At 43.4% G+C, this 12,818-nt stretch overlaps 1 protein-coding gene across 1 annotated transcript in view; it reads left to right on the forward strand.

Annotated features, from left to right (window-relative positions):
- LOC102993116 (sperm flagellar protein 2) overlaps nt 1-9,945 on the forward strand; it is a 107,702-nt gene extending 97,757 nt beyond the window's left edge. Inside the window, exons 24-26 of the mRNA XM_055086882.1 lie at nt 2,851-3,030; nt 9,365-9,604; nt 9,799-9,945. Coding sequence (XP_054942857.1) covers nt 2,851-3,030; nt 9,365-9,604; nt 9,799-9,945 — 567 coding nt within the window. The remainder of the gene's footprint in view (nt 1-2,850; nt 3,031-9,364; nt 9,605-9,798) is intronic.
- Nucleotides 9,946-12,818: the final 2,873 nt, after the last annotated feature.

Raw genomic sequence — 12,818 nt, forward strand, 5'->3', positions numbered from 1 at the left:
CTATACATAGAGAATCCTAAAGATGATACCAGAAAACTACTAGAGCTAATCAATGCATTTGGTAAAGTAGCAGGATACAAAATTAATGCACAGAAATCTCTTGCATTCCTATACACTAATGGTGAAAAATCTGAAAGAGAAATTAAGGAAACACTCCCATTTACCAGTACAACAAAAAGAATAAAATACCTAGGAATAAACCTACCTAAGGAGACAAGAGACCTATATGCAGAAAACTATAAGATACTGATGAAAGCAATTAAAGATGATACAGATGGAGAGATATACCATGTTCTTGGATTGGAAGAATCAACACTGTGAAAATGACTCTACTACCCAAAGCAATCTACAGATTCAATGCAATCCCTATCAAACTTCCAATGGCACTTTTCACAGAAGTAGAGCAAAACATTTCACAATTTGTATGGAAACACAAAAGACCCCGAATAATGAAAGCAATCTTGAGAAAGAAAAACGGAGCTGGAGGAATCAGGTTCCCTGACTTCAGACTATACTACAAAGCTACAGTAATCAAGACAGTATGGTACTGACACAAAAACAGAAATATAGACCAATGGAACAGGATAGAAAGCCTAGAGATAAACCCACGCTCATATGGTCACCTTATCTTTGATAAAGGGGATAAAGGGCAAGAATATACAATGGAGAAAAGACAGCCTCTTCAATAAGTGGTGCTGAGAAAACTGGACAGCTACATGTAAAAGAATGAAATTAGAACACTCCCTAACACCATACACAAAAATAAAATGGATTAAAGACCTAAATGTAAGACTGGACACTATAAAACTCTTAGAGGAAAACATAGGAAGAACACTCTTTGACATAAATCACAGCAAGATCTTTTTTGACCCACCTCCTAGAGAAATGGAAATAAAAACAAAAAAAAACAAATGGGACCTAATGAAACTTAAAATCTTTTGCACAGCAAAGGAAAACATAAACAAGACAAAAAGACAACCCTCAGAATGGGAGAAAATATTTTCAAATGAAGCAACTGACAAAGGATTAATCTCCAAAATATACAAGCAGCTCATGCAACTCAATATCAAAAAACAGACTACCCAATCCAAAAATGGGCAGAAGACCTAAATAGACATTTCTCCAAAGAAGATATACAAATTGCCAACAAACACGTGAAAGTATGCTCAACATCACTAATCATTAGAGGAATGAAAATCAAAACTACAATGAGGTATCACCTCACACTGGTCAGAATGGCCATCATCAAAAAATCTATAAACAACAAATGCTGGAGAGGGTGTGGAGAAAAGGGAACCCTCTTGCACTGTTGGTGGGACTGTAAATTGATACAGCCACTATGGAGAACAGTATGGAGGTTCCTTAAAAAACTAAAAGTAGAACTACTGGGCATATACCTTGAGAACCATAATTCAAAAAGAGACATGTACCACAATGTTCATTTCACCTCTATTTACAATAACCAGGACATGGATGCAACCTAAGTGTCCATCGACAGATGAATGGATAAAGAAGACATGGCACATATATACAATGGAATATTAGCCATAAAAAGAAACGAAATTGAGAGAAGAACAAATACCGTATGCTAACACATATGTATGGAATTAAAAAAATAAAGAAAATGGTTTTGACGAACCTAGGGGCAGGACAGGAATAAAGACACAGACATAGAGAATGGACTTGAGGACATGGGGAGGGGGAAGGGTAAGCTGGGAAGAAGTGAGAGAGTGGCATGGACATATATACACTACCAAATGTAAAATGGATGGCTAGTGGGAAGCAGCTGCATAGCACAGGGAGATGAATTCGGTGCTTTGTGACCACCTAGAGGGGTGGGATAGGGAGGGTGGGAGGGAGACACAAGAGGGAGGAGATATGGAGATATATGTATGCGTATAGCTGATTTACTTTGTTATACAGCAGAAACTAACACAACAATATAAAGCAATTTTACTACAATTAAGATGTTAAAAAAATCAGTTCCATGACTTTATAAATAGACATATTTATTTAAAAAAAAAAAGAAAAAGAAAAGAAAAAAGATTCTCCAGGTCACTGCATGCAAATGTTTGAGAAGAGCCAGTCACCTCCCCAAACAGGGCCATGTAGCTGCTTAGGTGTGACCTCTGTGTCCCCAGGCTTGGCCTAAGATTTGCAGGGCCCCAGAGGATATTAGGTCCCGGAGCACTAACTCCTCACGCTGTCAAATGCATGAGACACTGCATCTAGATCTGAGCGTCAGCTCAGTCATTCAGGATGTGGGAGAGACTTGCCAAACAAGCTGATAATCAGTGATAAGCACATTCTTTCCGAATGGGAGTCTATACTGGAAGAAGTCACATTACAGTCAATAGTTTAGGGAGTTCAGCGCAACATGGGTCAGTTTAAAGAGTCTAATGGCTCAAGTCCCAGTGGCTTTGGGCATTGTTCCCTGCCTTCTCCCTACTCCCCAGGGAGTGAGATGTACCGGAAGCTTCATGGTTGTGAGTCGGGGCCCAGTTTGTCAGGATGGAGCTGAGGATGGACAGAGGGGTCCTTGCTCCCTTTTCCTACTTAACATGTCATCCCTGCCACCTTAATTAGTGCATTCATTCCTAAGTATGTTGGTAACATTGATTAGCATACAATTTTCTTTAACATCAGAATGCTTCTAGCCCTACATGTTATGTTTTTTTACTTAGCATACTCTTCAGTTAATACCATTCATTACATGTTAGTTTTAGTAATTCAGTCCTCAGAAAGTGACTGTATTCCAAAACTTCGAGAGAGATTCTTCATTGCCCGTCCGTCTACTGTCTACCGACGCGTATGCATTTGACCTCTGGCTAAAATTCTTTTGTGTGACAGTTTTTCTTTAGATTATTTGCTGACTGTGAGAAGGACCCACCTCAGCTTGACTACACACAGATGCTGCTTTATTTTGCTAGCCATCCAGACAGTGTGGAAGGGGTCTACAGGGCCCTCAGTGTGGCCACTGGGACTCATGTCTTCCAGCCAATTGAAATGCCTCCTCTTGCTGCAGAAAAGGTAATTGTGGTCCAGAAGTGGACTAGCGTTGGGGTCTGGAGGGGATTCCAAAAGATCCTAAACTACTAAGAACAAAGACTGTTTTTTTTCAATCTCTGTATTTTCCCAGGTTCCTCACACGATGCTCTACTAGGTCTTCAATAAAGCCTTACTCAATTGGATTAAGAACTAGGGACCCACTATCTAAAAAATGTTTTGGTAGTTAAATCCAAATTTGCTCAAAGTTTCTTTGGTGAAACCAAACTTTGCTCTGTAAAGGGCAGCCTTTATTTTGCATGAAGTGCTGATCCTGATAAATGATAAAGAACTGGTATCAACCCAGACTATTTGTCACACTCTGTGGAAACTCTATGTAAAACAAGTTCAGGCCTCAGACACATCCCACATGTATGTGACACTTGATAGTATTTCAGGCCCAAACCTGGCCACCTGAATTCCACAGGCACTTTGTGTCACCTGCATCCAGCGACAGAAAAGTTTAATGTCCAATAAAACCTCACATCCCCCTGTCGATTTCTAAAGGGTTGACATTCCCTGTTTTGGGGAATGTCAGAAAGCCTCAGAACAGGGAAATAACTAATACACTTATTAGGTGTCCATTGGGGACAGAGCAGTGGCCCTCATGATGGAATGCTTTTTTCTGCTCTTCTTTGTGGACTCAAAGGGGAGAGGGAGGCTGCACAGTTCAGACTCCTCGGATGTCCTAGCTGCAGTTCTTTTCCTTTCATACATGTTTGTCAAAACAGAGTATGCTGGGTTGTCTGAGAAAAAAATGGGAAGTTCCTATGACAGCTTTCACATCCCAGAAGACATAGACTCTTTTACAGGCAGCCCTATATTTCAGCCCTGAATAGATGACCCGGAGGATGTCCTACCCCTTCCATCGGGGGCAGGGTGAGGCCAGAGTGCGACCTAGGAAACTCACAACTCAGGGCTCTTCACCTCGATGTACTTTAGACTCAGCATTAACACTCACACAGTGACAGAAAGTTCAGGAAGGAGTTATTGTTATTTCCACTCAAGAATGCTGTCGTCTTAGAACGTAGGAAGACCATTTACTTTTTCCCAAATAAATGACGAGTTAGATGTGGTCTGCCTGCATCTCTCTATGGACTGGGCCTCCTTAACCCAACACTGGCATGGATCATAACCTGCCTGGAGGTCTCAGTTAACCTGTCCTCAGGGAGACCGTCCCTGACCTGGAATGGTGGCAGGCAACGCTGCCCTGTGTTCCCACAGCATGCTGTGCTTCCCCCTTTGCCATAACCCTCATAGATAACTACCTCTACAGGGTCAGCTTCCTTTCTGGACTCTGGGCACCCTGTGGGGAGGGATGGGCCGTCCGTCTTGCTCTGCATCCCCTAACCTGCCTTCCTGAATCTGAATTACTGCTACAGAGCTCAGTAAACATTTCACTGAGTGTAGCAATCAATTACTTCATTAATTAGCTTTGTAGATCCTACCCTCTGTGTAGCCCTGGGATGTGCAAAGGATATAGAAGAAGCCAAATTTGCTCCCCTAAAGGGATTCTATCTAATTGCCCCTATCCATACAGGAAAGGATGGGAGAATGATGGCCCACACGTGGAGGGAACACAGAATAAAGGACAGATTAACATGGGGCTTTACAGATCAAAAGAGGGGTCTAAACCTTCTTCTTTGCCACCTCCGTACCTTTGCTCTTGCTATCCCCTCCACCTGGAGTACGCGTCAGCTCGTCTGGAAGGGCTCGAGGGCTCCCCAGCACCCAAGACCTATTTCGGCCGCCAGATCATTCAGGAAGCTTCCCGCAAGCGGGCCCCATTTACATCCAGATCCTCTCTGGCAAGGCTGAGCACCACCACATGCACCTGTGCATTTACTCAACAAACATTTATCCAGCACCTCTGGGGATAAAGCAAGTAAGACAAAGACTACAGCAAATGGTGTTAGACACTATGGGGAATAAAGAATAGAGGGAAAAATATGGAGTCTGGGTGGGAGTTGCAGTGTTAAATAGAATGGTCACAGAAGGTCTCTCTGTGAAAAGACATGGAAGCAGAGGCCCAGAGCGGTGAGGGGGAGGGTCTTGCAGATAGACCTCTGGAGGAAACGCATTTCAAGTGAAGACAGCAGTAAGGGCAAGATCTCTCAAGTGGGGTCATGCCCGGTGGACCCTAAGGAACCGCAAGTCAGCCAGGGTAGTTGGAGAGGGTTGAGCTGGAGGAGAGTAGCAGGCAAAGATAGCGAGGGGGAGAGGGCTCCGAGGGGCCCTGGAGGGGCGTTGGCTTTGACTGTGTCAAGAGATGAGATGAGAAGTCATTGGAGCAGGGTCGTTTGATTTAGAATGTGCCCCCATACAGGACGGACTGTAGGGGGGCAAAGGAGGGAAGTGAGGAGAACTAGTCATTCAGGCAGGGGGTGGTTTATCTATTGACTCCTCCTGCTGTTATTCCTACCTCGAGGTGGGAATGACTTGTTACCCATCTTTATGTCCTCCAAAGTAGCCAGTGCTCAGTAATGCACACAGCAAATACTCGATTAGTGTTTGTGAACATGGCAGGGAAAGAAGGGAAGAAAGAGACGAAGAGAGAAGGAAGGGAAGGACTCCCGTCTCCAAGGTAGAGAGGAGGAGAGCAGACATTCCAGAGGCAGAGGCAACAGCAGGTTCAGGAGGCTGCACGGAGCCAGAAAGACCAGGAAAAGGAAGTGTGTGCTACAATGGTTGCCATAGCAACCGACAGCTCTCTGTGTGGGTAGCAGCCAAGCCAGCTAGCCCAGGAAGGCACTGCATCCCTTCTGTCCCTGACCCGGTGGGGTCATTCACCGGGAGCTAGTGCCCATCCAGGAAGCAGCTCCCCTGGAGTACTTCTCTCAAGAGCTCTTTTGAGGCCCAAGGACACCGCACAGGAACTGCCTCATGACCACTGCACAACAGAGATGAAACCAGGGTGGGGCAGGGATGGAGTGCAGGTCTGTCACACACCACACACGCGGGACTACTCCTGGCTGGGAGTGAACCATAGGAGCTTTTGAAATACAGGATCCACCCACCTTCCTCATTCTTGCCTACTCCTAGCCCTCAGCATCCTGCCTCCAATTATGCTGCTCTGCTCCCTTTCTGTGCCCTTTCCAACTGTATTCTAGTTCCCTGGGCAACTTTATCCCGGGAAGGCAAAATGAGCCTGCTCAGAAATAACACCTCCAATAGATCTATATTCACTCCCAAGACATTTAATGGGATCTCGGCTTTTGCTTTCCAAAAAACAACTGGAAATCTCCCTGATACTTCATTCTTTCTGAGTCTATATCTGCTACTCACAGTGTTTTATTCACCGTGGCACAGACCTCCTGTTAAAACCCACGGCTTTGGGGGTAATTTAAAAGAAGCTCAAGAGCAAAGCACTCATGAGCAGGCACTAGTCATCGTGAAGCCTCAAATAAGTTGATATTTGAGAAAATGGTTCATCCTGACCTGTGGAGTTTGGGCTTATGATAGTGGAATTTAGTAAATTATGAGCTTGAACCTCCCACACTTTGAGAGTCTTGTTAAAGCATCTTGACAGAGATGGTTTGAGGCTTTGGGTTTCGAAAAACTTAAATGTGCACCCCATTCTGCTCTTTGATGCTTTGCTCACATTAATCCCAAGGACTGATCTTCTGTTCTGCCTTCTGAGATGTGGGACTAAACAGACTGAATGGTAGAAATGCACAGTCAGGTACCACTCCAGGGGCACGTTTGCTGGGAGTCCTCTAGGGCTGTCTCTGAGAGTGTGACATAGTGTTTGCTAGCGCCACAATCTGCCCCGCTGCTTGGAAGATAATGTGACTCACACAGAGTTTTGATGCCACTAATAATTGCTCATTCAGAAGCCCTGGCTTTTCTCCAAACCAGCATCCCCGGTTTTGTTCATCCACCCACACTTGCAGTCGTGTTCTTTCAGAGCGCCTGTTGGGAGCCCCCTCTTCGGCACCCCCTGCAGTCCCGCCAGGATGCTGAACTGGCTCCTTTGGTCCTGATCTTGGCCTCCCTCTTCTCCCTCCCCTGCCACTGAACCGCTAAGTCTATCCTGTTCCAACCCCCTAGAGAGCAAAAATAGCAAACATTTATAAAGCATCCTCTGATATAACAAGTTAAGGATTCTTCACTCAAATGTTTAAATTGTTATCTTTTGACTAAAATTACAAATCTATTTATCCCATGATGATTATAACAAGTCTTTGAGAAGTTGGGCCCTCTGTAGTTATGGAAATAGTGCAGAGAGAGGAGGTTCCTTCTCTGCTCAATTTTGGTATTGCCTGCTTATCCAGACCAGCTAGTCATGTGCTCACCCACAGGTTCTGTCTCTGTCTTCTCCACGTAGCACCTCTGCTGCCCTCTGAATAGAAATTCATTCATCCTTCAGTCATTCAGCAAGATGTTCTACATCTCAACTATGTTCATTTCAGTACACCAAATATTCTATCGCCCCAACTATGTTCATTTCAGCACAGCAAATATTCTATCGCCCCGGGGGTATTATTGACGGGTAGCCAGCGTGATGATTCCCAGGCTTCTTAGATGGAGACAAAAAAGCTAGTTTCACATTTCTACTGAGTAGTATTTCAACTTTTTAAAATGGAGAAGAGGCTGGATGAATAAATAGATAGATAGATAGATAGATAGATAGATAATAGGTAGATGATAGATAGATAGATAGATAGATAGATAGATAGATAGATAGATAGATAGATGATAGATAGGTAGATGATAGATATTTGTACTTAATTCCAAAAACTTCACCTGCTAGAGCATTCTCCCCCCACCCTCTAAGATTAGATTAAATTCCCAATTTACCAAAGGATATGGAAACCCAACTAAAGCAAGGTGACCACACAGAGCTAGAGCAAATACAACCTGTCTCTACTGCACAATCCTCAGCCCCTGCAAATCCCTCAGAGGGGCTTATGAAAACCAGAGGCTTAATTCTGTGCTGTGTTATAATCTTTTTACACATGGGACTTACGTGGCTCTTTGGAAAGAACTTGTGTGATCTATGCACTTAACACTTCTACTGAATTGAGCATTTACAGGTATTGGCACCCTGCTCTAATTTTAAGCCTAAATTAGCATTTTTCCTTCATTGGAATAAAGGAGAGTCAGCCCTCAGGTGTTCTCTGACATCGGGCCAGTCAACATTCTGAAAATGCCCATTTTTCTATGGCAACTCATTGAATATCTATTACCTCATCATCAGAAACACACACACACATTTATAACAGTAAATACAGTAAGTACAAATCTACTATAAAGAATTTGAAAAATACAAAACAAAGTGAAAAAGAAATCACCTGTTTGACCAATCAGAGGTAACTACTTTCAATTCTTTAATGTATCTGTTTCTCTTTTTTTCATTTATAAGTATAGATATATAGGAAAATGAGGATCCTGATATATTTATTATTTGTGTTCTGTTTCCTTTCTGCACTCACCCCATGAGTGTTTTCTCGTGTCACTCAGTATCCTTCTAAACCAAAATGTTCATGGCAGCATAGTATTCTGCCACAGACCGATACTATCATTGATGTCACCATTCCCCATTTTTGGAACCATAGGTTTTCTATTTTTGCTGTAAGTAACACGGAATGAACATCCTTATACAAAAGTCTTTGTGCACATGAATATTTCTTTAGAATCAATTCCTAGATCAATAATTATGGCATCAAAGGGTAGGCATATTTTTCAGGCTTTGGATACGTAAGAAATTACATCAGAAACAATTTACTCTCCCATGCTCAGAATGCCAGTGTCTGAGTTCATGGCTCTTGGCCAAGTGTCAATGAACAGCAATAAGAATCCCAATCTGTCTGTATTCGATTTGTTTTCTATTTTACCTTCTGGATGTTTAGTCGGGTTTAACCTCCAGTATCCAAACAAACATTCCCAAAGCTTCTTAGAATCTGTCAAGCTTGAGAAATTAACTTGCCCACAACCTCTTGACTGCAGGCAATTTCCAAAGCAAATCCTGTTCAGAAATCTAGCTTCATGTGTAAAAGTCTGACAGTGGTTACACAAATTCATTCCACTGCCCTTTCATTGAGGAGTGCGGTGTATCTGGCAGGATAGTGAACAGAAGCCTGTATGGAGGTCAGTAAGACACCCCTACACTGAGGCCTCTGTCAACTACCAGCAGAACTGGTCTGGGCTTTCAACATGATTTCCAGTGCAGCCAGCATATTCTATCTCTAGATTTTGTTTAGCTAGTTTGCAGTAGGTGCTATCATCCCAGGGCATAAAAAGTGCGGGACCAAACTGGTGTTTTCTAAATATCTCTATCCCTGGAAAGACTTCATGTTCTCTTCATTGAATCACACAGACCTCCTCCTTTACTGATATGAGTCCCACTGAGGAATATCCTGAACTTGAGGACAATTTTATAAGTGAAGAAAGGGAATTACAAGAGGAAGGGAAGGCAAAGGAAGAAGAAATCTCTGAAAATGCGAACACGGAAATGATTTCCATGGAAACACTACTCAAAGTGTTCCGAGGAGCAAACGAAGCACAGGATGCTAACAGATTTGCCAGCCACCAAAAGACAGAGACCACGTATTCAGAGGTTGGTTAGATTATTTCATAAAATGGGCAACCTGTACCCAAGAAAAGTTTCCCTCAATTTTGAGCATATGTTCATAGAATTTCTCCCCAAATGTATCATCATATAGAAATTATGGTGATTCCTTTAAAAAACAAAAATGTTAACATCATCAGGATTGCAAAGTTAATCAACTTTATTCTTTTTTTCCTTTTAAGAACTTCATAAAAGTATTTCAGGACCTAGGTTCCAAGAATCTGGAGCCAATTGAAGTTGCTGTTCTTCTGAAGCATCCTTTTATTCAAGATCTGATTTCAAGTTATCCAGACTATAAAATCCCTGTGAGTATTACCCCAGTGTCCTAATACAGTCTTCATTTGGTCGAGTTCAGGTTCAGGGCTTGGTGGGATATCACAAATGTGGAGGAGTAGAAGGAGGGAGGAAGCTGGACTAGGCTGGAACAGGGTCTGGGGAAGCTAAGCTGGTAACAGCGGCAGGCCAGAAAGGCCAGCCCTCAATAGCCAAATGGCAGCAAGTTCAGACAGAGTAGAGGTGACCGTCAGTACATCGGCACCGTGATAGGACTATCAGTATATGGATAATACTATTAGTACTACAGATAGGAGCAGCAGTACGAGGGATAGTACCGTGGAGCTGCCCCATCAGGGCTCTGAGGACTTGGGTCTGCCACAGAAGGCTGGAGGTAGATGGCAGTTAAAGCTGGGTGGATGGCCGTATTCATGTTCTGCATTATTCCAGGGCCATTATCGAATGGCCCTGGCTTATGACTGAAGAGTATGGAAAATAGAGTCTCCCTGCCAAAGAGAACTAAGGGAACCATGATCCCCCACCAAGTGCTGATTTATTCACCGTCCTCTAATCATGGTACACACTGTCTCTGTAGCTCATGCAGTGACAGTGCTTATGAAGGAATGTGTGAGGGTTCCCTCAGAGAAACTGTTCAAGATGGGAAAACAGGACAAAACCTAAAGAGACCGGACCAAGTCAGCAGAATAAAGGAAGGAAGAGAGGAAGAGCTGTGTCTCAGAGCTACCTTACCCACGCACATCTCAAACACACGTGCTGAATGTTCGCCCACCGGGCAAGTCCTGGGTCCCCAACAGCAAGGGCTACAGAAAGCAGAGGGTGACCCCCTTTCAGGGTGTGGTAGGTTGCTACAACCCTCTCACAAGCCTCACACACTTAACAGCGTGAAGTCTTCCTACGCGCCTCCTGTTAGTTGTTTATTGGACTACAAAGAGTTTGCTGAGTTTAAGATAAAAACGCTTTCACTTTGACAAGATGCAAGTGATCTAAGAGGTGTTTCTCCTGACCACTCAGCGATAACCTGCTATGCCCGGAAATCAGACTATCCAGACTTAAATATCTTTGTACCTACATTTATTTGTCCTAAATTGATGATCCTTTTTACATTTTATTACTTCCGTTGGCAATAATTGAAATTGATTTCTAACCAGCTGGCAGACACTAAGCACTTCCAGTAGTGAAGTATGATGACAGCATTTAAGAACATAGTTTCTGGAATCATAAAGTCATGGGACTGAATCTCGGATCCACCACTCACTAGATACCTGACCTTAACTTTCTCTTGACCCTGGCTCTCTCATCTGTTAAATGGGGATAACACCCATTCCTAATTCAAAGGGTTGTGGAAAGGACTAAAGGAGATGGTGCCTCTAAAGCACTGGGCACAGTATCTGACACATGAAAAGTTACTACAGAAACGATGGCTGTTAGGATATCTATTCAATACTGAGCACTTACAACTGAGGCTACTAAAATAAGTTTCCATGGGAGACTGCAACATGAGTACCAAACTCAGTTGCTGCTCTCAAGCAAATTCCACTTCTGTCTGCAACAGAATTTTTACTCACAGGAATTAAATCAATAACAGAATGATAGAAGGTAAACCACGCCCAAGCGCAAAATTACAGGAATTCAAAACGTAGGACTTTTTGTGCTAGAAACTGAGTCTTCAAAGATGGCTGGAGTTTAAGAAAGTTGAGAGGGTGGGGAGAGAAGGTCTATGTGGGTTTTGCTGTAGGGGTGGAGAGGGGACCACATCCTGGGGAGAAAGAGAGGCCCGGGGGAAGGCATGGAAGCTGGGCAGTGTGGAGGAGTGGAGCCCCACTGGTTGAAGAGCAGAGAGCAGGCTGTGAAGGGCTTGGAGTGATCCCGTTGAATTAGGAAGATCAGGCCAGATTGCAAAGAACCCAGACATCACATGGGGAAATTTAGTTTCAATTTGAAAAGCGATGGAGAATGGCTAGGCTTCTGAGCAAAGGCATGATGTGATGTAATTTCTTCATCCCTAAGTGTCTCTTTGCCTCTTAAGCATATCAAATCGTTATGTCTCTACATTTAACAGGCCTCTTTTTAAAATTATTCGTGTCTCTATATTTAAACAGGCCCCGAAGATTTGGAAATGTGGTTGGCAATGTTCTAAGTCATTGCACTCATACATCCCACAAACATTTACTCTTCACATTGAGACTGATGTGTCACAGGTCCCTTTTCGGCATCTCATACTGCATACTTTCGTTAATAAAGACCCGCTTTCTTCCCCGCTTAGGATGAGGAGGGGATAAGTCCGTGTGACCCTGGAATTAGTGGGGACAGGGCACATCAGAACTAGACAAAGGGTGGAGAGAAGTGGGTGGGTGGGTGTCCCAGAAAGGATGGGCAGCAGCCTGCCAGCTGTGGGTGTCTCCCTGCTTTTGCTTTCCTCTGGGCAACCGTCATTCTGTGTGAGATGTGTTCCAGAAGCCCATCACTTGAGACTTCATTTCATCCTACACATTCTGTTCCACATTTCAGGGAACAGCCCTCCTATTTTAAGCCAGTAAAATAATTTTCAAATCCTTAGAATTATATATAATAGGGTTTATCTTACATTACCAAGAACAATAAGGACCCTAAAATGATGCCACGCTTATTTCCTCCTATAATGGGAGAAGAACTCCCTACAAAGTCAGGACGATTTGGGGAACATTCTTACTTCTGGAGACTTTAGCATGACTTAATATGATTGACTTGCAGAGAAGATTCTATTGGCACTTTCCTGAAAAATGAAACCCACCAACAGATGACTGACTGCCTTCGAAGGTAGGTCACCTGAAGATGTGTTCTGACGCCCAGGGAAAGCTGAAGTCCACAGGGCTCTTGTTAGTTTGCATATTTCCCTCATTTTGGAAGGAGTTTTATCAACTTGCACCCC

The sequence above is a fragment of the Physeter macrocephalus genome, chromosome 8, assembly GCF_002837175.3.
Source record: "Physeter macrocephalus isolate SW-GA chromosome 8, ASM283717v5, whole genome shotgun sequence".
In the NCBI taxonomy this organism is placed as follows: Eukaryota; Metazoa; Chordata; class Mammalia; order Artiodactyla; family Physeteridae; genus Physeter; species Physeter macrocephalus.